This window comes from Aquarana catesbeiana, linkage group LG05, assembly GCF_042186555.1.
Source record: "Aquarana catesbeiana isolate 2022-GZ linkage group LG05, ASM4218655v1, whole genome shotgun sequence".
Classification (NCBI taxonomy): domain Eukaryota; kingdom Metazoa; phylum Chordata; class Amphibia; order Anura; family Ranidae; genus Aquarana; species Aquarana catesbeiana.
In genome coordinates, this window is record NC_133328.1 from 509,335,139 (window position 1) to 509,361,304 (window position 26,166).

Sequence of the window (26,166 nt, forward strand, 5' to 3'; positions counted from 1 at the left end):
TACTCTACAAGTAAGGAGAAAGTGGCACAATGAAAAGCCTAATCTTAAACCCGGTGATGTTGTGCTCATGAAAGATTGCCAGGCACTAAGGAATATGTGGCCTTTAGGTTTGATCACCAAAGTACTGCCAAGCAAGGATAATCGTGTCCGTAAGGTCGAGGTCAAGATCTTTCAACAGAATGAGACTAAAGTATTCTTGAGACCAGTGACCGAACTTATTCTGTTTCTTTCTACGGAGGACTCTGTTAGTGACATCATTTGATGTCAGGCGGGGAGTGTTCTGTCCACCAGATGTTTTATAGTGGTTATTTGTACCTGTGTTGTTAAATTTACATGCAAATGTGTAAATTACTTAAGACAATCATATGTGGCCATAGACAGGAAAAGAGAAAGGCTGAGATGCAGTCACACACACCTGGAAAGGTTTGCCCAAACTTCATCCCAGGTCACTTCTACCACATGGCCATTTCAACAGCTGCCACCTTCTCCCGCACCCATTGTTCTGTCCACCAGATGTTTTATACTGGTTATTTGTACCTGTGTTGTTAGATTTACATGCAAATGTGTAATTTACTTAAGACAATCATATGTGGTGTGCAGGCTCCATCTAGCGTTCCTTTTTAGTATTGCTGTAGTTCTGTTTCTTTGTTTATTTGTATGTGTAACTAAGGAAGTTGTCAGCAAGCAGGGAATTCTGGGTAGAATCTTAGCAGGAAGTGAAACAGCCACCATTTTGTGAGAAGACATTCAGGAAACAACACATGTATTTCTCTATCTATCGCCATCACCCCTTAGAGAACTTAAAAAGTAAGTTTTTATTATCTCATCTTGTACTGTATTTCGTTGTTTGTGCAATGTTTGCTGTATTGTATGCAATACTATACTTATTGAGGTCTATTTCTGTTATTTTGTAGTTTCACATGGCTTGTTCTAATAAAACTGAGATCAAAGAAATATGGTATGTACAGTTATTGGGATAAGCAGGTTTAGCTATCTGCTCCTTGAGACAGAACACCCATAGCAAAGTCTTCAGCACTGTAGCCACAAAGTGGCAATAAGGACTGGTTTTCACCTCAGGATTGAGGGGGGGTGATGCCGCTGATGATGTGGAGCCAACAATACCACACAAGGAATCTAAGGCCTCAGAAAAATCTCTACAGGACAAATTATTGGGTAATTACACTTGCAAATCTTCACTGCTTGCGGTGTCAGATCAGTTTAAAAGTTTTACAGGAGATATATCCTTTTGCACCAGGATCTATGAAAAAAATCAGGGAGTGTGCAACTGCTCTAAGTGCAGACCGGTGGAGATTACAAAAAGGAAGACTGACACATGAGTTCAAGGTAGAGAAAATGGAGAAAAGCCCGAGATGTAACCTGACTGATGCTGCTGGGAGCTGCTTCTCAAAACTATAAAATCAACCCCAGGCCCCTTTAACACCAGGTGTAACACTAAACAAATGGAAGATTTCACAAAATGCTGCACCCATGACACATTATGCAAGGTTTGGTTTTATTGGAATCAGTTCTCAACTACACCAGAATATGAAACCCTGACACACTGACTCTCAGACAGGAGCACAAGACCATCCATGTAGCAGGGGGTGTGTAAAAAAAAAGAGATACCGTTCCCCGTCCTCAACTCTCATTCCATGTTTTCTCTGGTTTTCCTAAACTTACTCCCTCCCCAATTTTTCATACAATAACTTTCAAAAATTGTCATCCACTGGTGAACACTGTTTCACAGATACTGTCCATACCTGGTCCTTTCCACTCCCAACAAGTGTCCCTATTTAGAGAAATGTTGAGATACTCTGCATTGCTATAGTGGTGTAAACCCCTGCCCTACCAAAAAAAAAAAAATGAAGTGAAAAAAACAAATAATCCTTACAATCGTTCTAGAACGAAATATAAAAAAAAAGGTGTCCTAAACAGCAATCTATGTTCCCACAAATAGAATAAATAAAAATATAAGTGTAGAGCTGCTGATAAAGCCCCTAATTTATGCTAATTCTTTTGAGAGCATTACATAATGGCCGCTCGAATACTCAAGGTATCTTAAAGGAACCACACCACTGCAATTCATGAAGGCATTACCAGTGTTCAAAGAGAAATCCCAGTGGACGGAGGCTAAAGTGATCCTTTCCTTAGGAACTGGGAGTTTGCAGTATTTAGCAAATACATGCTTGATTTCTCCAAATTGGAGATGAAAGTTCTGGGAGCCTGGAGAGAACAGGTGGTGTTTTAACACATAAGAATTACAGTGCCTTGCAAAAGTATTCTCCCCCTTGGCATTTTTCGTGTTTTTTTTCCCTTACAACATGGAATTAACATGGATTGTTTGAGGATTTGCATCATTTAATTTATAGAACATGCCCACAACTTTGAAGATTTTTTTTTATTATTATTGTGAAGCAAACAACAAAATGGGACAAAATAACAGAAAAAGTCAATGTGCATAACTATTCACCCCCTAAAGTCAATACTTTGTAGAGCCACCTTTTGCGGCTATCACAGCTCCAAGTCGCTTTGGATAAGTCTCTATGAGCTTGCCACATCTTACCACTGGGATTTTTGCCTATTCCTCCTTGCAAAACTGCTCCAGCTCTTTCAAGTTGGATGGTTTGCGCTTGTGAACAGCAATCTTTAAGTCTGACCACAGAATTTCTATTGGATTGAGGTCTGGGCTTTGACTAGGCCATTCCAACACATTTACACGTTTCCCCTTAAACCACTCAAGTGTTGCTTTAGCAGTGTGTTTGGGGTCATTGTCCTTCTGGAAGGTGAACCTCGGTCTTAGCCTCAAATCACAAACAGAGTGGTACAGGTTTTGCTCAAGAATATCCCTGTATTTAGCACCATCCATCTTTTCCTCAACACTGAGCAGTTTCCCAGTCCCAACTGCTGAAAAACATCCCCACAGCATGATGATGTGATGTGTTGGGTTGGGTTTGTGCCAGACATAGCATTTTCTTTGATGGCCAAAAAGTTCAATTATAGTCTCATCATACCAGAGCACCTTACTCCATACATTTTGGAAATCTCCCACATGCCTTTTCGCAAACTCAAAACGTGTCATTTTGTTTTTTGCTGAAAGTAATGGCTTTCTTCTGGCCACTCTGCCAACTCTATGGAGCATATGGCTTATTGTCATCTTATGTACAGATACTCCAGTCTGTGCTGTGGAACTCTGCAGCTCCTCCAGGGTTACCTTAGGTCTCTGTGCTGCCTCTCTGATTAATGCTCTCCTTGCCCAGTCCATGAGTTTTGGTGTGCAGCCGTCTCTTGGCAGGTTTGCTGTTGTGCAATGTTCTTTCCATTTGGTTATGATAGATTTGATGGTGCTCCTAGGGATTATCAAAGATTTGGATATTTTTTTATAACCTAACACTGACTTGTACTTCTCAACAACATTGTCCCTTACTTGTTTGGAGAGTTCCTCCTTGGTCTTCATGACAGTGTTTGGTTAGTGGTGCTTCTTGTTTAGGTGTTGCAGCCTTTGAGGCCTTTCAAAAAGGTGTGTATATATGACAGATCGTTTGACACTTAGATTGCACACAGGTGGACATCATTACACTAATTATGTGACTTCTGAAAGTAATTGGTTGCACCAGAGCTTTTTGCTAATTTTACTTCACCAACTTAAGACTATTGTGTTCTGATCCAACACATATAATTCAGATTAAAAAAATCATTGAACTAAAGGCTGTAATGTAACAAAATAGGTAAAAAGCCAAGGGGGTGAATACTTTTGCAAGGCACTGTATTATTTAATTCACAGTGGTGTGTGTTATATTTCTTACAGAAGATCACAAGCATTTCATTTTTGAAGAAATTTATTGAAGAACAGTGGTTTGAATTTTGGACTGATTTTTGATGATTAAGAATTTTGAACGTTATGTGCATTCATATGAAAGTCTTGACCAATTGATATTCGTTTTAAATATTGGGTTTATTGGTTACTACAGGAGCACCTAATATAGATATTTATATACAATTGTTTGATTTATCAGTAGTGCTACACTTTTATTGTTATTATTTACTCTGCATTGCTAATTACCTTAGTGGGTGATACACAGGCTTTATGTAGACAACCGTGTTTTATCTACAAATATATAACTTAACCAGATTGTATTACTCTGTAATCATGTCCATTGCATCATTCCTACATATAAATAACGTGTATAAAAATAAAAAATATATAAATATTTTAAATTACTAGCCCTGTCACTTGACCAGGAGAGGTTTTTGCCAATTATTACCAATGCAGAATCATGTTTATTGCAGTAGTTTTTACTATAACAAAAAATTGTCATTTAAAACAGACTGTTTTTTGTACAAAGAGTTGACATTTAGAAGCAAGTTGAATGCAGTATACTTTTGCTTTAACGAACACTGTGAATTCTGGTGACTAACTTTTGACTTGCTTTTGAGGTGCTGATAATTAGCTTAATAGTTCTCTCATGAGGCTTTGTACTTGCATTGTGACGCTTTTCAGCGGCTTCTTTATTCACCACTGCATTTCATGGGTAATGGGTAATGGCACGATTGACAGAAAACTGCACCATCACCTTATATTATACACAAGTACAAAAGCATAAAACATCAAATGTTTGCTCAAAACTATATTTCTGTGTTAGTGTGTGGAATACATAGCCAATGCATAAAGTAAGAAAAACTGCAAACTTCGATGAAAAGGACAAAAAAAAAAAAAATACCTGGGAACTCAGCTGAGTTTTAATCCAGTTGAAATAGTAATTCAAATCACTGCCTTCCATCAGTTCTTTCCCCCAAGCAGCCAATTTAGCAATTATACGTGCAGCCTGAAAGAACAGATTTTTATTTTTTTACTCATAGATAAAACAGGTCGCATTTCTCCTCCAGCCATGGTTACCAAGAAATAAATAGACTGCAATACATCAATATACAATTTCTGAATTATAAACATTATATAGTGATAAAATATCAGGGTGATAATGAATTTGCAGCAGATGTGTATACACTTGAGTGAATCCATAAAACAATTTATTTAGGCCATACATAAATACTCACAATATTCTACCATGCGTGTGCTGCATATTTCATTGCCATAACTTACTTCACTGCCAGATGAAGGTAGAAGAATGGTTCCACCTTTAAAATGATACATTTAAACACAGGGGCACAATTTTTTGGATGAGTATGTAGATACATACATTAGATGTTTGTATTTGCTAAAGATTTTGTATTAAACTACTATTTTAGTGACTCGGCTAGTTCTGACAGAAAGGACCACCTGACCCTTAACCACCACTACAGCAGCAGAGCTTGTTATAGAAGATAAGACAAGTAGTTCACCATTTACACTACTCTTAAGGATAAAAAAAGCATTTTAACAAACGCAGCACCATTTATAAAACATGTGTGCTTTACAAATGTGTTTGGTAGTCTGCTGGCTCCACTTGGCATTAGGCAAAGGCAATGTTAACAGTTAACAGACCACAGCCTTCATTTTATGTATGTAAAATTCACAACTGTAAAATGCAGGCTTCAGTAGGGAGAGTAGATATCAGTATCTGCTCTCTGTTGTAAATCAGCTCCTCTGTCTACCTGTACTGCTATTTAATTTGCAGCTTACAAAAAAATGGGTGATCACGTGCAGTAGGAGTGCTCTCCCAGCTCTGTACCTTTTTTCTGCCCTGTCTACTCATGACAACTTAACTGCACATTCTCTTTTTCCTTCAATTAAACAGCGAGGCAGAGTCTGCAAAAGGTGAACCAAAATCAGCTAACCCTTTTGCCTTGTACACACGATCGGACATTGATCTAACATTCAGACAACAAAATCCATGGATTTTTTCAAACGGATGTTGGCTCAAACTTGTCTTGCATACACATGGTCGCACAAATCCGATCGTTCTGAAGGCGGTGACGGAAAACACGTACGTCGGGACTATAAACGGGGCAGTAGCCAATAGCTTTTATCTCTTAATTTATTCTGAGCATGCGTGGCATTTTGTGTACACACGATCGGAATTTAACCGATCGGATTTTGTTGTCGGAAAATTTTATAGCCTGCTCTCAAACTTTGTGTGTCGGAAATTCCGACGGAAAAAGTCAGATGGAGCCCACACACGATCGGAATTTCCGACAACACAATCCGATCCCACTTTTTCCGTCGGAAAATCCGACCATGTGTACAGGGCATTAGAGTTGATGGATCTATTGTATGATCTATTTAGCCCACTGTATTTTGTAATTCAGGCAAGCTGCACAGTGCTTTAAACTATCCACTTATGTCATTGGGGACCTGCTCTCACAAAACAAATGCACTGCAGTTATTAAAATGTCATGCAAGCAGCAGTTTTGCATGTGCTGTCCTGCAACATCCCAAAAGTCAATTTTTAACATTGCAAACATTATCTGAAAATCCAAGGCATCATACTTTAAATTTCAAATCACATCTAGTATGCACAAGCCCTGTAAGTTGAGTGCCGAATATATATATATCATAGTAGATAGTATAAACCAATTCACTTCTAATCCCTTCAGGTGTGGGTGGGGTTTTAGGCCGGCCATACGCGGTTCGACTCTCGGCCAGTTCCTGCTGTGAAGTTTATCCTATTATTAACTGAGTTTATTGCGTCACCCATTGTGTCTGTCTGCTAATCCTCTTGGAGATGTGCTTAGTATTGTGTCCACTTTACCTGGTGGAATGTTTAAATTAATGTTTAATGTACTTTTACATCTGTGGACTTGTTGCCAGATTGTCTGGGTGGTTACTTTCTGACTAATCAAAGTCTTGCTGCCTGGCTGTTGATTAGCTTACTGTTAATTATATCACTGTTTAGTTAGATCATTGTTGGCTTTTAATTGGATTTCAGTTTGAAGTTTGCATTGTTCTGTAAGGCCGGCCCATACACGGTTCGAATTTTGGTCGGTTCAGCAGGAATCGAACCGTTAATGGGCAGGTTGAATGTACCAATTCGATCGACCAACTTTGGTTACAACCAGCCTGCTGGATTCTCTTGTGATTATCGCTAGCGGCTACTATAGCCGCTAGTAATAATTAAGGTGTTCTCCCGACGGGGACCGATTCCCCCGCTCCCCACCCCCCCCCCCCCCCGCCAGGAGAAGACAATTACGGATTTGCCTGTCAACACCGTCTGTGTTGATGGGGTAATCAAGCAAATTTCTTTGGTTGCAGGAAAGAAATTTGCATGGCCTGCCTTAGGCTTCACAAGTCATTCAAAATGTGAATTGTACATATAGAGTGTGATAAACTAGTCCTCAATGGACAGTTTCCAAAATTATTCACTATACCCTTTCTAAATTAAACAGCTGTTCATAATATTTTTGGTATAGAAATAAAAACAAAATCAAAAGTAGCAGAATATTAAAAGACCAGAAATAAATAATGAAAACATAATGGTTGTAATATTTTTTTGTTTTGATTGGTTTTACCATGTGAACTGTGAACAAGTCCTGACGATTCAGCATTGGTAAAAAGTAAGACCAGGCAGTGTTTTTCCCACGTCGAGCATAGTCAAAAAATATGCTGACACGCTGATGATTTTCCTGCAAAACAAAAACCAAAAATATAAATTACAATTTATCGCTCGAGGGACAGTCTATCTCTGCCAAAATTTTCTCAGGTTGTGATGCATTGGTGTCCTTTAGCACTGTAGTTTTGCATACAGCGTGCCTGTATAACAGTGGGGTGGGACTTGGGATCGGGAGGTGCAGAAGGTCTGCACTTAAGGCAGACTGTACATTGGTAACATATGGAGGCACTGATAGGGAAGAAACAAATGTGAGGGATGGATTGGCTCTGTTGGGGACACAGTTGTCGGGGGGGGGGGGGGAACCCCGAAGGGGACAGAGTTTGAGGGGTTTGATTGTACTGAAGGGGGCACAGCTGTGTGTGTGTGTGTTTGTGTGTGGGGGAGGTGGGTTATGGCACTGAAGGGGTTACAGTTGTGGGCTGGTTTGATGGCTGTAATGGGGACACTGTTGTGAGGGGGGGGGGGGGGGTGTGATGGCTCTGAGGATGACTCAAATGTGCAGGCAGATGTTGATGTGCACATAAATGTGTGTGTGGGGGGGCTCTGATGGGCACAATAATGTGTGCGGGGGGCTCTGATGGAGACACGAATTTGCAGGGATCCTCTGAGGAGTGTGAAATGGGGACACAGATGTAAGGCCCTAATGCACACTGGAAGTTTAACCTGCTGAATGTGGGTACAGCATTTAGCCACAGGAGGAGGATATGGATGCACCATTTAGCCCGCTTCTGGCAGCCTTATTCCAATCCGCTGCTGCAAATTTATTTATAAATTATTTTTTTTCGGTCCTGCCAGGAGAAGACAGTGACTATTATTAACGGCTATAGCGGCCGCTTGCAATAATTGCAAGTGGATCTGGCAGGCTGGTTGTAATCAAATTGATCGATCAACTTGTTACATTCAGCCAGCCCATTAAATGGTTTGACTCTTGGCCAGTTCAGCAGGAATCAGCCGAGATTCGAACTATGTATGGCTGGCCTTAGCGGAATTAGCACTTTCCATATAGCCAAATGTGCAGCTCACATAGCTTAAATCACTCTCTATCATGGCAACTTGAAGGTTCCATTCTGGGTGAGTACAGAGGCTATTGAATGCTCCCTATGTACGTATTGACAATATCCTATGCCTAAAACCCAAAGAAAGAAAATCTATAACAAACCCAATCATTAAAGTGATTTTAAACTTTTTTTTTTAAACAACAGACATGTCATATTTACCTGCTCTGTGCAATGGTCTTGCACAGAGCAGCCCAGATTCTCCTCTTCCGGGGTCCCTGTTGGTGCTTCTGGCTCCTCCCCCATAGCAAAATGCGTGCTAATGGGGCACTGGTGAGGGCTCGATGTCCAGTGACACACACACACACAGAAGCTCGGCCCACCCCCTTCTCTCTGACTGCGATTGACTCCATGTCCAGTGTGGACAGGGAGAGGCTGCTCTTGGGCACAGGGCTGGATCAAGATCAGGCTTAGGCAAGTATAAGGAGGGGCTGGGAGAGAGCAGCACACAGTAAAGGCATGAAGGTAAAAAAAAAAAAAAAAAAAAAACCTTCTACCTTTACAACCACTTTAAACCCTCTCTAAATATATGGTTTACTAATACATGATCAAGACACCTAGCTTCTCCCACTACCAAAATTCTTGGGGAAATTTTTTTTTAGCAATGGTCAGGTGTAATTATACATTATGTAAATATCTTCCCCTATCAGATTCAGGAATAAAACAATTTCCAGATTTACAAGAAACCTATGTTCCCCCCCCCCCCCCCCCAAAAAAAAAATAATATTTAGTAATCTCTAACTTAAAAAACTTTGCGAAGTTGATCTTATGTTCCCATTTAAAGTCCAACTTTATTTGAAGACTTCTGTATAAACGGCCCACACTCAACTAGTTGTATATCCCACATTTATCAAACCCTCATGGTCAAACCATCAGACTTTTTCCCACATTATGCACAAAGATAAGAAGTTTGGCTTAGCTGTAAATTATTTATCTTGGAGAACAGTACAGGACACAGGACTTGTATTCATAGACCTTTGATTATATGCAGGCTACCATCAGATGATTGGACACTTGCAAAAAAAAAAAACTTGCTAGAGCGCACCAATATATAACCCACATACCCTGTAAGGATCCAGTTTTTTAACATCCAATAATGAGTGGTCAAGACACAGAGGCGAGGAACCTGTGCCCCGGGTGCAATGAGAATCATCAGAACCTTTTCCTTCTGTATTTTGTGTAGCAGTCAAAGGAAGGATCTTTATTAGAGGGAAGGCATAAACTAGCTTGAATTGAGAACAAAGAATCAGGTCACTAGCATGTTCAGCAGACCAAGCTTTGAACCACAAAAGCCTGCACATATGCATGGAGATAGGAGACATTCTAAAGACGTTGGTGAATTACATTTTCTACAGCATAAACACAAACCAATGCTGAGAACATCTGCTGCAATTGTTCTAAGAGAATAGGATCCTCCAGTTAGCAACAGTCTGGCAAACAGGCACAGCAGCAATAGCAGGGCAGAACCTGCAAGAGCATAAAAAAAAAAAAAAGGGGGGGGGGGCCTTTAAGAGGGCTTCCAGAAGTCTATCAACAGAATTCTAAAAAAAAGAGGGAACATCCTCAGTAGGAACTGTAAGGCGTTTATTGAGAACTGAAATGGCAGGATCCACTACTAGAAAACCCCTCTTCTTAAATCCCTTTTCCATAGGATACATTTCTGCAAAAACCTTAGGAGAAGTGAACCCCCTTTTAGAATTGGGCCAGCCCTTATAAACTGCACAATAAATCTGTGCATGCATTGGAAAAGTCTTTCATGACCCAGTCAGTTTTTAGTACCGATAGAGGTTTGTTTAGGCTGTGGAGAGTGAGGTGCTGTTAATCAAAGACTAGTGTGCACCACGTCAATAAGTGTGTCCACAGTAGAGAGCATTTGGAGTGAAGCCAAAGCTTGTACCTCATAAAAAGCAGGGAAAGAAAAAATTGTTCACGGTTTCAGAAAAAAAAAAATCCAACATCCTCAGTATTTTCCTCTGTAATTTCTTTTAATTTAATGGAGTTGGGGGAAGAGAGGGCATGTAGGGTTTCAGGAAAGCCTAGGTTTAAGAAGCGCAGAGGGGTTTCCAAAGAATTTACTCAAAGTGTTTTTGTCATACAGGCTGCATGATGCTGGTCTTAGAGAGTTAAGAGTCAGCCAAGTAGAGCAGTGTCATAGGATATTGCTCAGGGACAAGGTGTCACCTTGAGCAGTAGTTTGGGTCTCCTGTAGGTGGCTGCAGAACCCATGCAAGCTGGTGCTTTTGTCCCAGCAACTTTACCCTTGTGACCCACTATTGTTAATTGAGGGGATCCCCACTGGGGTATTCGCATTTATGAAGTGCAAAATGGATGGGGTTTGCAGAGGGCAACAGAAGTGCAGCAATGTGCTGTGTGAATTTTTTTGCTGAAAAGACAGGCAGGAATGGAACATACAGGAGGTATGACACAGCCACCTCATCCTCCTTAGGCTCAGTCTAGATAGGAGGTGGGAAAATGCCAACATTTTAATTACTTGTGCAAAGAAAAATTTTATAGGCAAAATGGCAGCGGTTGCCACAATAAAGTGAAGTCCTAAATCGTGTGCGCTCATGGCGGGCATGCCCTGAAGGGATTTTTGGGATCTGGGAACCATAGAAATGGACTACGGCCCTGGACATTTTTATCACCCTGCTCCACTTTTGGAACACTCTATGCAAAACTTTTGCACAGAGCAGGTAAGTATAACATGTTTGTTCATTTTTTTTTTTTTTTTTTTAAACAAGGCTTTAATATGGCTTTACGTTTTGCAGCTGTAAAGATAATGTACAGACAATATAGCCACAGCATGGAAATCTACAACCCTTAACTTCACAGCTTTCAAAAACTGTTTAACCATGAGCTAAAAACTGTCTGCAGTCCTCACAGACTCTATAGCAAAAATTTACCAAGATGTGATCACCTTGAAAAATCTTCTAGATGTAAACTGAGATTTCTTACTCGACATTCCCTTGTCTTAATTCTAGGGCTGAAACAACTAATCGATTAATCGACAACTAATCGATTATGAAATTAATCGATTACTATTTTCATAATCGATTAATCGCCCAGTAACATAATGGGGTTAAAAAAAACTAAAATGAGCCCTATATAGTACAAAAAGAGCAAATTGCTACTGTAAATATTACTTTCACAGTTCTATAGTAAAAAAAAAATGAACCCCTTACAGTAGTGATTATCTGCTTTTTTTGTACTATAAAGGGCTAGTTTTTTTAATCCCATTATGTTACTAAACGTAAAAGCAAACTGCATAGGTGTGTACCGAGCCTTATGCTGGCCACACGGATCAATTTTCAGACAAGAATATTCAGACGAAAAATCTTTGTACATTCGCTGAATGAAAGAATGTTGTTTGAAATTTTCACTTGTTTTTAACATTCTGTTTTTAAAATGAATGTAATTTCTCAACGAAAACCACGTCCACTGTCTGAAAATTCCTTTGGCCAAGAAGTTTTCTATTTTTAAATTTTTCCGTCACTGTTGTTGAAAACGAACGTCGATTTGACCCCACTAATGATTAGAAAATCGAATGAACGTTCTTAAAATTACATTTTTTTTTTTTGAAGGAAGACATGGTTTGTTTTTTAATAAAAAAATGTGATCTCTGAATCTGATGACATTTACCAGATTCACCCTCTAATAGTATATACAGTATATCTCCTCTAATAGTATATACAGTATATCTCCCTCTAATAGTATATACAGTATATCTCCTCTAATAGTATATACAGTATATCTCCTCTAATAGTATATACAGTATATCTCCTCTAATAGTATATACAGTATATCTCCTCTAATAGTTTATACAGTATATCTCTTCTGTCTGTTATTCTCAGAGTGGATTTGATATTTTGCTCCCTAACCATATAGTTGGTTATTTATATTTACCACTGCATAGTGATATTTGAGAATAAATTGCCTTTTTTTTTTTAAACTTTACATATTAACTAAATTATACACCACACTTTTTTTTAAGGTTATTAACCGATTAATCGATTAATCGACACAATAATCGGCCAACTAATCGATTATGAAAATAATCGTTAGTTGCAGCCCTACTTAATTCCCATTTGTAACACATCCCCCATGCCCCATATTCCACACTATTTTCTTAATTTCTCCCCCATACTCCTGCTCCTTCCTTCACATAATTTACTAGTTCCACTTTCAAATTTCTCTTCAAATGTTATTTGTCTCTAACTGTTCTTATGTATTGCTACACAATTAGTAATATACAGTATAAATTGTATTATATGCTCAAAGGTTAATATGCTCCCATTACATTGTGCAACACATAAAATAAACCTTGCACACTACCTATGTATCTATAGTAATTTATTAATGATATAGCTACTGTTGCATATACTAGTGTGTAATTTACACGGAACATTTACAGTATATGCACAAATGCAGTTCTCTTTATGCTAGGTTATTGTAAAGTATCACTCCTTTCATAAAACCTTAAGGCTGCATTCACACCTGAGCGTTTTCAGTTTATAAAACACTCGTAAAACGCCCATAAAAACACCTGAAAAACACCCAACGAGCAAAATCCCATTCATTTCAATGGCACCTGTTCACATCTGCACGTTTTGTCACATGAAGCAAAACGTCTGAAAAACGATCTAAGCTCAAAAAAGAACGTGAGCTTCTTTGGGGCAGATTACAGGCGTTTTTCTGCCTTTTACATTGGTGACCTGAACAAAATCACGGCACAAATCGCGGTAAAAACGCGCAACTTTGAAATGCTCAGGTGTGAATGCAGCCTAAATAAAAATATTGAAAGGGAAAATTAAGCTCCTGCTGTTTCTTCCTCCATGAACTACCGGTACTTCACAGCATGTAATATTAGGAGATCCCGAGAGGGAGAACAAAACAGCAGACAGCTGATATGGGAGAGGAAATATAAGGAGACATGAAGATATGCGGACCTATACTCAGGCAGGGCTGACAACACTGTTTGGAATTTTATTTCAGTGACAATGCTGTCAGCCTAGAACAGAAAGTTAGAACTTCCCTACATTTCTGTCAGAATCAACATGTAATTTACTGTTCGCACATTTGTATTTTGCCCACACATTCACTTTAAATATAGCTACTTAGCAGGGTGGATAAAAATCTATTTTTTTATTTTTATCAAATTTGTTTTAATAAAATAGTTTTCTATTTAAGACATATTAATAATTTAGTTTATTTAGCATGAAATGGAGCTTTGTTATGTAGCATGAGGCTGTATATTCTGCAATATTTACATTTTTAGTAAACTCATTCAATGAATCCAAGCTCTGCAAGCTGAGATAACATGCACCGCATTGATGCATTCAAACAATTTCACAGTAACTATGAGATAAAACAAAGTTGAGGAATATTCTTTTATCCCATTGTTTTGCAAATCCATGTACACTACAAACTTTATGATTAAATCGGTTCTGATATCGCCGTTTTGCTAACCTGACAGCTTATTATTCTAAATAGGAAACCTTCATTTTGTTTGCAAATATTAAAGATACTAACTACCAGCAAGAATGAGTCCTTACATTTAAAGAGCACTTGTCATTTCGGAACCATCATGGCAGCGCCTGTTAGCGGGGATCCACTCACCTGCTGACACCACGTCCCTCACCTTGTTGTGTCACTGCCGCATCACCAGCCATCCCATAAAAGTGAATGGGACTGTCGATTACAGTGGGTCAGAGGAGGGGCTGCTGAGGGACATAGATGACAGCTGCTCTTTAAAAATGATGATTTAAATCTAGTTGATTTAAATCAGGCCTTTTTACTAGTTAAATCAAATCCAACCTGCTACTTAGCATTCTAAATGGACAAAAAAAAATTGTGCCAGAGTTAGACCCCTTTCACACTTGGGCGCTTTGCGGGGGCCACAGCGCTAAAGATAGCGCCTGTAAAATGCCCTGAAAGAGCCGTTGCTATCTCTCCACTATGAAAGTCCTGGGGGCTTTCAGACTGGAGCGGTGCGCTAGCAGGATGCTAAAAAAAAAGTCCTGCTAGCAGCATCTTTGGAGCGGTGAAGGAGCGGTGTCAATGGGGCAACGCGGCTATACTGCCAGCATAGCGCTGCTGCAGCAGCGCTTTGCGGTGGTTTTAACCCTTTCTCGGCCACTAGCGGGGGGGTAAAAGCGCCCCGCTAGTGGCCGAATAGCACCGCAAAATTGACAGTAGCGCCGACGCACCCATCGCCCCAGTGTGAAAGGGGCCTTATGCAATAATTGGAGAGATTGTAAATATTCATGCATGTCAAAAAACAAGTATTAAAAGGAAAAAGACACAACCCTTTGTTGCATTTTGTAATTAAGAACTGCGGGCTTCATGACACTCGATCTTCTGAGCAAGAAGAACAAATCACCTGTCACTTCTGACATTTGCTGGTGAGTGCAGAACACAGAGCTCATTTAAAAGTTGAGAACATTTATAAGAAAGGAAAATTATAACATTCCCAGAAAGCTCTTTGTACACAGATAAAAAGTCTGTAGAGCAAAGCACTTAACACACTGACACTATCAAGGAAAATTATTTTGCTTGTTAAATTTGTCAAAGTTTGTCAACCTTTACAGGCAGAGGTGGTAGACCTCTAGCACTACCAATCTTGATAGTTTGACTAACAAAATCACAAAGAACTACAAAATTACAGTTTCAGGGTAATATCACTGTAGAAACAGAAACTGTGGGAAGTGAGAAGTCAAAGGGATTTCTAATTCAGTTCCTGCCATTTCAATAAGACTGATATGTCAACAGGATATATCGGAGAATACAGCTTCCCCAATAAATGAGGTCTTCAAGCCATGTATTCTTAAACAACAAAATAGTACAACTGTCCTTTAAGCCTGGTTCACACTAGTGTGATTTAACATGCAACTTGTGTCACACAGAATCGCATTAGTGTTTTCAATGGTTTCCATTCACATCAATGCAATTCAGTACAGAGTAATTTTGGAAAAGGTCCTTGTACTACTTTAGTGTGATTCCAATGTGATTTTAGCCCCATAGAATACACCTTCTCAAAGTTGAAAGGTGAATGAAAATCATTTGGCAGTAGTGTGAACCTAGCCTTACTGGGTCTTTAAACATTTTACCCATATGATATAACTGATATGTCAGTGAGAATACTGTTTCCCCAATAAAATGAAGTCTTCAAGCCAAGCATTCTCATACAACAAAAGAGGGCAACTGTCCTTTCTCTTTAAACACTTTACTCATTTTATTAGAAAAACATTTTCTCTTGGACTATAGACAATATAGGTCTCTCTCTGATTAACAGGGGATAACAGATAAATGTCTGCATGAACAAGAACTACTATTAACCACTTAAGGACCAAGCCTTTTTCTGAGATTTTTGTTTACAAGTTAAAAACAGGTTTTTTTGCTAGAAAATGACTTAGAACCCCCAATCATTATACATTTTTTTTTCTAACACCCTATAGAATAAAATGGCGGTCGTTGCAATACTTTCTGTCACACCATATTTGCACAACGTTCTTACAAGTGGACTTTTTTTTTTTAAAAATACACTTTTTTTTAATTAAAAAAAGAAGACAACCGTAAAGTTAGCCCAATTTTTTTTTACATTGTGAATGATAATGTTACGCAGAGTAAATTGATACCCAACATGTCACGCTTCAAAATTGCGCCCGCTCGTGGAATGGCGACAAACTTTTACCCTTAAAAATCTCTATAGGCGACGTTTAAAAAAATTCTACAGGTTGCATGTTTTAAGGAGGTCTAGTGCTAGAATTATTGCTCTCACTCTACCGATTGCGGTGATACCTCACATGTATGGTTTGAACGCTGTTTTCATATTCGGCCGCTACTCGGGATGGGGCGCGTTTAAAAAACTTTTTTTTTCTTATTTATTTTACCTTTCATTTTTACACAGTTTAAAATAAAATAAAAAATTGTCACTTTTATTCCTGTTACAAGGAATGAAAACATCCCTTGTAATAGAAAAAAAACATGACAGGACCTCAGATCTCATATTTACACTAAAATGCAATTTAAAAAAAAAAAAACTGTCATTTAAAAAATAATTAAAAAAAATGGCCCTTTAAGAGCTGTGGGCGGAAGTGACGTTTTGATGTCGCTTCCGCCCCTGCATTGTTATGGAGATGGGTGGGGCCATTTTCCCCTCACTCGTCTCCATACCTAACAGGAGACAGGACGCGATCGCTGTCGATAAAAGTGATCTTGCAGCGAATCCACTGCAGAAACCACTTTTATCTTGTAGCAGACCACCCGCTGAAGAAGAGGATACCAGGGTTATGGCAGCTAGCTGCTGCCATAACAACGATATCCTCCTTCAAATAGCCGACGTAAAACTGCGGCGGCCGGTCCATAAGTGGTTAAAAAATAATCTTCCCAGTGCCATCATCTTGGTGATTTACATATTTGCATAATTAATATGGTCATCCTTTACTTGATTGCGTCTTGCTGTGATGGAGAAGAGTTAAAATGTGAAAAGATAAAAAAGTTTAATGAAAAGTAAACATTGTGTACTATGTATATAAAGTTACCCTTATTATCTAAAGACATCAATCAAGCAAATGAGATCCTTAGTTCAGTTTGTTTTGCAGATTAATTAAAATGTCATCATTAGTCAAAGTGATAAGGGCAAGGAAGCAATTGTCCCAGCAATAATATAAATGAATATTCATTTCATACAACAAAGAAAGCAGCAAGAACAGAGTGGCTGCTTAGATTTTTCTCACCTGGTAAAGATAACCGTTCTATAAGTGAACGTTGTACCACTCTAAGCACGTTAGGATGATAGCAGTGTGGTATAACTGGTGTATAGTAATCTCAGCATTATTTATGGCGAGTAGAAGGAAGGAAATATCATAACTCATTATATACAGTACATAGCTTACATAGTGATTACAGGATATCAATTTACACTTACACCCTTTACATATACTGTACATTTAAATCAGTCCCTGCCCACTAGGAACTTACAATCTAAGGTCCCTGACTAACATTCATACATACACATAATAGGGCCAATTTAGACAGGAGCCAATTAACCTACCAGCATGTCTTTGGAGTGTGGGAAAAAAGTGAAGTACTCAGAGGAAGCCCACACAGGCACAAGGAGAACATGCAAACTCCAGGCAGGTAGGGTTGTGGGGAGATAGATAATATATATCTATATACACACACTGGATATCAAAATTTCAGAACAATTTCTAAACACTTGATTTTTGTAGAAATAATGTACCGTATATACTCGAGTATAAGCCAACTTTTTCAGCACGTTTTTTATGCTGAAAAAGCCCCCCTCGGCTTATACTCAAGTGAGGGTCTCCCGCTGTGTCATGCAGTCTTAACTGTTCGGCGCCCGTCCACTCTAACAAAGCCCCGCTGCCTCCTCGTCTGTGATAGACGGAACACTGAACACTGATACAATGCTGGGAATCTGATTCAGTGTTCCGTCTATCACGGACGAGGAGGAGGCAGGGCTTTGTTACAGTGGACGGCCGCCGAACAGTTAAGACTGCATGACACAGCGGGAGACACCCACTGTTTTGGTTATCAAAGGTACAGATGGGCACAGTGAGGCTGCAGATGGGCACAGTGAGGCTGCAGATGGGCACAGTGAGGCTGCAGATGGGCACAGTGAGGCTGCAGATGGGCATAGTGAGGCTGCAGATGGGCATTGCTTACCAGTAGCTGCTGCATTTCCCACCCCAGGCTTATACTAGAGTCAATAAGTTTTCCCATTGCATTAATAGAAATGTACAAAATGGCAATGTTGACCTAAAACATACCAGCAGTTAAAAGTGTAGGATCACAAATAAAAGTCAAAGTGTTTGAAAAAAATCAACAGATTTACACAATGGTATACTATTATACCCAATGTAAGTATTCTAACAATTGAACAACTGAAGTTAAAGTGGTTGTAAACCCCCAACTGTCACTTTTACCTATAGGTAATCCCAGAATAAGGCTTACTTATAGGTAGTGGAAATATCTCCTAAACGTGCGCCGTTTAGGAGATATTTACCCTGTAGTGCGCTGATGATGTCAATGGACCTCCCTGCCGTTCCTTCACTCGCAAGTGCTGTGACTGACGGCTCCCGAATGCAGGCTTGGGATTGATGGCATGCAGCTCCGGCCAGTCACAGAGCTGGAGTCCGTGGCCCCCTTAGGAAGAGGGGTAAAGATGGATGTGGCCACCAACAGGGACAGCGCGGGCTTTGTTTGCAGGTAAGTGCTACATAATGGGCTAGTATGCGATGCATACTAGCCCATTATGCTTTTACTTTGCAGGGGAACAAAGAGGAAATAAAACCCATCAGGGCTTACTTCCTCTTTAAACATTTGTTTCTCCGCGCTGACATACAGCAGATTGGAGCTGTCAGACTAAAAGGGACAAACCAGCAAAGGTACAGCTTTAATCTTGCATACTCCTTACCTGGAGCATGTCATCCACCATGGTTAAAATGTACTGCACAGTCTGCTCCTTCGAAATGTGGGTCATCAAGTTGATAAAGGTTTTAGCACACTGAAAAAAAAAAATATGCTCAAAAGGATGGTAAAAAGTGACATTAATGACATTATGTACTTCATAATACCAACTGCTCCGTTATTTATTATTTTTAAATCCGTTTGCATCACTGGTTACAATTAGGTTAAAAAAGACTCATGTAAATGCAATCAAAACTAGCGCTGCAGTATTGGGTGGATGGCTTTTAACACAACACATTGACTGCTTAAATGAACCTGTGCTACCAGTTAGTCATTATTGCAATGTTTGTTAATCTTCAAAATTTATTTTTATAAATGTGTAAAGCCCTGAAGCTGTACAGGACTTCAGTGTGTACCCAGCTTTAGCTTCTGGGTGAGTGGGGTAAAGCAAGTCAGACAGCCCTTGGAAAAGCGAGTGTCGTAAACATATGGACTTTACATTTGATGGTTGTCCTTTAACCACTTCAATACACGGCACTCCCCCCCCCCCCCGGCCCAGGACAATTTTCAGCACTGTCACACTTTGAATGACAATTGGGCTGTCATACAACACTGTACCCAAACTAAATTTTTATAATTTTCTTCCCAGACATAGAGCTTTCTTTTGGGGTATTTGATCACCATTGAGTTTTAATTTTTTGCTAAAAAAAAAAACTAAAAAAAGACCAAAATTTTGAAAAAAAAAAAAAAAGGTTTTCTTTGATTCTGTTATAAAAATAGGATTTTTTAAAACAGCTTACCTGTAAAATCCTTTTCTTTCGAAGGACATCACGGGACACAGAGCCACAGTAATTACTGATGGGTTATATAGGTATCACTGGTGATTGGACACTGGCACACCCTATCAGGAAGTTCAACCCCCTATATAATCCCTCCCCCTTGCAGGGATACCTCAGTTTTGTAGTCAAGCAATATAGTGTATTAGAAGAGGGGCGGGACCTCTGTGTCCCGTGATGTCCTTCGAAAGAAAAGGATTTTACAGGTAAGCTGTTTTAAAAAATCCTATTTTCTTTCTCGAACATCACGGGACACAGAGCCACAGTAATTACTGATGGGATGTCCAAGAGCAATGCTACCTGAGGGGTGGGGACCACGACCAAGTAGGGTGCAATCAGACCTGAGGACCCTGTACCGCTGCCTGCAGCACACTACGCCCAAAGGCGATATCCTCATGCCTTCTCACATCCACCTGATAGAATCTGGTGAATGTATGAACTGAAGACCAGGTTGCGGCCTTGCAGATTTGAGCCATAGAGGCCCGGTGATGCACTGCCCAAGAAGCACCAATAGCCCTTGTGGAATGTGCCCTGATCTGAAACGGAGGAATCTTCTGTTTCAAACCGTAAGCTTGAATGATCAACTGTCGAATCCATTTAGAAATGGTAGCTTTTGACGCTGCCTGTCCTCTATTGGGACCCTCTGGCAGCACAAACAAAACATCCGTCTTGCGGATCTGAGTAGTTGCCCCTAGATAGGCCTTAACTGCTCTTACTACATCCAACGAATGTAGAGATCTCTCTTCCGGAGAACAGGGATCTGGAAAAAAGGAAGGTAGAACAATGTCTTGGTTTAAATGAAAATCAGAAACCACCTTCGGTAAAAAACTAGGATGAGGGCGTAGTACCACTCTATCCTTGTGTATAATCAAATAAGGCTCCTTACAGGAAAGAGCTGCTAATTCTGATACTCTTCTAGCAGAAGAGATGGCCACCAGAAAAATTAATTTCCTTGTCAACAAGACCAAAGGAATCTGACTTATTGGTTCAAAAGGCTGTTTCTGTAACACAGCCAGGACCAAATTCAAGTCCCAGGGGTTTAGGGGCGCTTTAACCAGAGGATTAAGACGCATCACCCCCTGCATAAAGTTTCGGACCAAAGAATGCGAAGCAAGTGGCCGCTGAAATAATACTGATAAAGCAGAAACCTGGCCCTTGATGGTACTCAAGGCCAGCTTCATCTCTAATCCCATCTGTAGAAAATCAAGGATTCTACCTATGACATATTTCCTGGGATGCCAACCTCTGGATTCACACCAGGTTATATAAGCCTTCCAGACTCTATGATAAATCATCCTGGAAGCTGGCTTCCTTGCATTAATCAAGGTAGATATGACAGGACCTGAGAGCCCACGACTCTTCAGAACGTGGGTCTCAATAGCCAAACCGTCAAATTTAGCGTTTGTAAGGCAGGATGGAACACTGGACCCTGAGATAACAGGTCTGGGCGTACCGGTAGGGTCCACGGGGAACCCACCGTCATCCTTACTATTTCTGCATACCAAGTCCTTCTGGGCCAAGCGGGGGCCACCAGAAGTACCGACTTCCTTTCCTGCCTGATCCTGCGAAGGAGTCGTGGTAGTAGCAGAATAGGCGGGAATGCGTAAATCAGTGAGAACCGATGCCACGGAATCACCAACGCATCTGTCCCGCATGCAAGAGGATCTTTTGTCCTTGCCACAAATCTGTCTATCTTTTTGTTGAATCGGGATGCAAAGAGATCTACATCTGGAACCCCCCATCTTTGGCATATGGCCCAAAAGACATCGGGATGCAGAGACCATTCCCCTGGAAGTAACTGCTGGCGACTTAGATAGTCCGCCTGCCAATTCTCTATTCCCGGGATGAAAACTGCCGATATGCATGGCACATGCATCTCTGCCCAGACTAAGATCTGGTTCACCTCTTTTTGAGCAGCTCGGCTCCGGGTGCCTCCCTGATGATTGACATAAGCCACTGCTGTGGCATTGTCGGACTGGATCCTGACCGGACAACCCTGTAGCCTGATAGTCCAGGCTTTTAGAGCTAGATGTATCGCCCGGATCTCCAGAATGTTGATGGGTAAGGTCCTCTCTGTCTTGGACCATACCCCTTGGACCGCAGCCTGTTCCAGAACTGCTCCCCAACCTGACAGACTGGCATCTGTTGTTACCACCGTTCAGGTAACCAGTAGAAAGGATTTCCCCTTCTGCAGGTTTTCGGGTATGAGCCACCAATTGAGGCTCTGACGCACCGCATGCGACAGGTGCATCGGAAAGTCTAATGCCTGAACCTTCTTGTTCCAGGTCGACAGAATACTGTGTTGCAGCATTCTTGAGTGAAACTGAGCATAGGGAACTGCTTCGAATGAAGACACCATCTTCCCTAGTAGCCTCATACAAAGGCGGACTGAGGGACCCTTCTTGGTCCTTACTGTCAGAATCAGCTCTCTCAAAGCAGTGATCTTTGCCTGTGGTAGAAATATTTTCTCCTGGCTTGTATCTATAATCAGACCTAAATACTCCAGTCTTCTTACTGGTTTTAGGAAAGACTTTTCTAAGTTGAGGATCCAACCCAGGTGTTCTAGATACCTGACCGTGGTCCTCAAGTTTCCATTCAAAGAGGCTACCGAACGGTCTATCAAGAGCAGGTCGTCTAGGTATGCTATGACAGCTATACCCTGAGCCCTTAATCTGGCCAGAGGAGGAGCCAAGATCTTTGTGAACACTCGAGGTGCAGTGGCTATCCCAAAAGGCAGAGCCACAAACTGGAAATGGCGCCCTCCTACCTCGAAGCGCAGAAACTTCTGATGAGCAGGAAAAATGGGCACATGCAGATATGCATCTCTGATGTCTATTGATGCCAGAAATTCTCCTCCCTGCAGGGTGGGAACTACTGTTCGAATTGATTCCATGCGGAAGGATTGAATCCTTAGGAATCGGTTCAGATCCCTTAAGTCCAAAATGGGCCTGACATCCCCATTTGGCTTTTGGACCGTAAAAAGGTTGGAATAGAAGCCCAATCCCTGGTCCTTTGCGGGAACTATCATAATGACCTCCTGCGACAAAAGTCGCTCTAACGCTAGAAGGAGCGACTGCTTCTTCTCTGGGTCTCTGGGAACATTTGATCTGAGGAACCGAGGAGAAGGGAATTCCTGAAACTCCAGCTTGTACCCTAAGGTTACCGTGGAGACTACCCATCTGTCCTGGAAGTCCTCGTGCCAGAGCTCTGAGAACTGTCGCAGTCTTCCCCCCACTCGAGTGAGCGGGGGCGCCCCCTCATGCAGAGGTCTTAGTGTTTTGCCTAGTAGGCTTCTTTCCCCAGGACTTCTTTTGTCCCTGGGGTTGACTCTTGTCTCTGGACCCCGATGGAGGCGGCCGTCGAGACGCTGGGGAAAGAGTCAGTTTGAAAGAGGGACGCTTACTCTTCTTCTTGACAGGTAAGAGAGTGCTTTTCCCACAAGAGATTCTCTTGATATAGTTATCCAAGTCCTCTCCAAACAACCTTGCACCACAAAATGGAAACCCAGCCAGTAGCTTCTTACATGGTGCTTCGGCTGACCAATTTTTCAACCATAGGATTCTACGTATATGCACCAACCCCAGTGAAAGACGGGAGGTTTGCACGATAGAATCTCTAATGGCGTCAACCACAAAGCATAAGGCCGCTGGAAGGTTAGCAAACCCCTGGGCCTGCTGTTCAGGTAATACTTTGATGACCTGCTTAACATGGTCTCTTAAGTATTGACAGACTCCAATCGCTGCTACTGCAGGTTGGGCCACTGATCCTGCTAAGGAGAAAACATCCTTCAATAGGGATTCCATCCTTTTATCTACAGGATCCCTGAGCATCTGAGCATTGTCTACAGGACAAGTCAGGCTATTATTTACGGAGGAAATGGCGGCATCAATAGCCGGTATTCCCCACATTTTAATAAACTTTTCTTCCATCGGATAAAGTGTTGAAAACTTTCTCGGCGGAAAAAAACGTTTGTCTGGGTGATTCCACTCAGAATAAATAAGCTTTTCAAGTAAAGTATGAACAGGAAAAGCATGTGCTGCTTGGAAAGGTTTCAGTGACCCCAAAGCAGAAGAGGATTCTTTAGCAGTTTCAGGTATGGGCAACTTAAATGTGGAGCGGACTAATCCAGTGAGGATCTGCACTAAGACTTTCTCCTCTTGGGAAGTCGCAGAGGGTCCCTCTCCACCTGAATCCTCCGAAGAGGAATCATCCATCCCATCCTGATCCTCTGAAAGGGATTCATCTCCTTTATCCCAGAGCTCCTCTGTCTGAGGGTCTTGGGGAACAGAGGAAAGCCTAGTGCGTTTTCTTCCACTGAGTGAAGACGTAATCACGGCCATTAATCTTTCCTCTAGACCATTAATGGTTGAGGAAAAAACCTCTTGTGTAATATATACAGGGGCTGAAGTGCCAGAAGCAGGTGTAGCCCCTGACCCCGATGGCTCTCCCTGGCTAGCCGTCCCTGGCCCATCTTTAGGGGGGGAGGATGCTGCCGACAGGGGGCCCTCAGAACCTGAACGAGATCCCCTAGTGTCTCTGGTTCCTGGGGTGCTTGAACCTCTTCTACCCATAGTGCAAAGCAACAAGGTGTGAGGTATACAAATGAACACTGCCTGCTGAGCGATGTAGTCTGGCTAAAAGCCTTGCTACCCAATGCTCAGTCTGGTGTTACTTCAGTAAATGCTGCCTAGGAGAATGCCTGTGTCCCACCTTACATGCGACCGTCAGCTCTGTGTCTCTCAGAAGGCTGAGTGCACCTGTACAGAGTGCCTTTAATAGCCTGCAGCTGGCCTGAGTGGGAGTCTAAACACTCTGTGCTGACATCCCGCCCCCTCCTCTACCGCCCCCCCCCTCGAGTTTTGAAAAAAACGAGCGCTTCCCGCACTGCCGACTCTCCTGTCATGCTTCTGGAGAAAAGGCTGGGGATGGGGGGGGGGGGGGGCCAGGAGGGAGACTGGTAACAAGATCTGCCTGAACGGCTATCTTCAGAGATGGTGGCCATTAGGCCGCAGAGCCCGGGTGGTATAACCACTTTCTAGACCCCTGTGGCCCCTCTCTAGCCTGGGGGGAACATTCAAACATGAGAAATCCCCCTTTCCACCTTACCTGCTTGCAGCCTGCTTTGAGATGCTGGGACATAATCAGCACTGAACACCTGAGACAGTCAGTCAGCATGTGTAGGTTTGTGCTCTTGGCAGCCCCCGGTGGTCACAATAGGCATAGCATGCATTTACCTTAAAGGAGAAAAGCCACTAGAACTCAAAAATTCTGTGGAAACTCCTCTTACCTTATCCAGCCGCAGGGTGCTGTTTACACAGACCCAATCTTCACCTCTCACGGTGGGCTCCGTTTGAAAAAACCGTCAGAGACTGGGGCCCCCATCAGTAGGGGGATCCAACAGTTCTGGGACCGTAAAGCACCTCGCCAGATATTAGGAAGTTTAAAGCCATTTTCTGATCTGCGGGGTCCAGCTCTCTAAAAAGAGAAGCATTACGGGTAAAATCTCGTTTCTTCGGACACGAGGCCCGGGTACCATTCAATTCGGCCATGAAAAGACACTTTGAATGGATCCGGTTCGCCTGGCTTGCCCCAGTATAGGATCTTAGGATATTCCCTTTGGAGCTCAGCACAGGACATCTTTACACGTCCATCACCTAAGACACTGGTGTAAAAACTGAGGTATCCCTGCAAGGGGGAGGGATTATATAGGGGGTTGAACTTCCTGATAGGGTGTGCCAGTGTCCAATCACCAGTGATACCTATATAACCCATCAGTAATTACTGTGGCTCTGTGTCCCGTGATGTTCGAGAAAGAAATTTTGTTTTCTCCTTCACGGATGGGCACTGATGAGGCGGCACTGACGAGGAGACACTGATATGTAGAATTGATGGGCACTGATAGGCGGCACTGATATGCAGCACTGATAGGTGGCACTGACAGTCATTATTGATGGGCACTGACAGGCGCTACTCATGGGCACCGATTGGCACTTTGGTGGGCACTGACTGGCATTTTTATGGGCACTGATTTCTGATTTTCAGCTGTGGGCACCTCTGATGGGGGCTGCGCTGACAATCAATGCGCTGATTATCAGCGCAAACCTCCCCCTCTGACAGGAGAGCCGTCGATCGGCTCTGCCTGTCAGCGCAAATCAAGAAAAAAATTTTGGTTATACGCTATGATCAGCTGTGATTGGTCACAGCTGATCACGTGGTAAAGCGCTTATGTGATAGTCTCTTTACCACGATCGGAGTTGCGGTGTGTCAGAGTGAAACTTCGCTGGGTCCACAAGAGCATTC

The 26,166-nt window shown here is 41.7% G+C and overlaps 1 protein-coding gene across 2 annotated transcripts in view; it reads right to left on the reverse strand.

The window, feature by feature from the left end:
• The window catches only part of ATP6V1H (ATPase H+ transporting V1 subunit H), a 198,033-nt gene that overhangs the window by 135,580 nt on the left and 36,287 nt on the right, over positions 1 to 26,166 (reverse strand). For both annotated transcript variants that reach the window (XM_073631599.1, XM_073631600.1), the window contains exons 5-7: positions 19,038 to 19,127; positions 7,444 to 7,557; positions 4,719 to 4,823 (exon numbers count right to left, since the gene is read on the reverse strand). In XM_073631599.1, the coding sequence (XP_073487700.1) occupies positions 4,719 to 4,823; positions 7,444 to 7,557; positions 19,038 to 19,127 (309 nt within the window). The remainder of the gene's footprint in view (positions 1 to 4,718; positions 4,824 to 7,443; positions 7,558 to 19,037; positions 19,128 to 26,166) is intronic.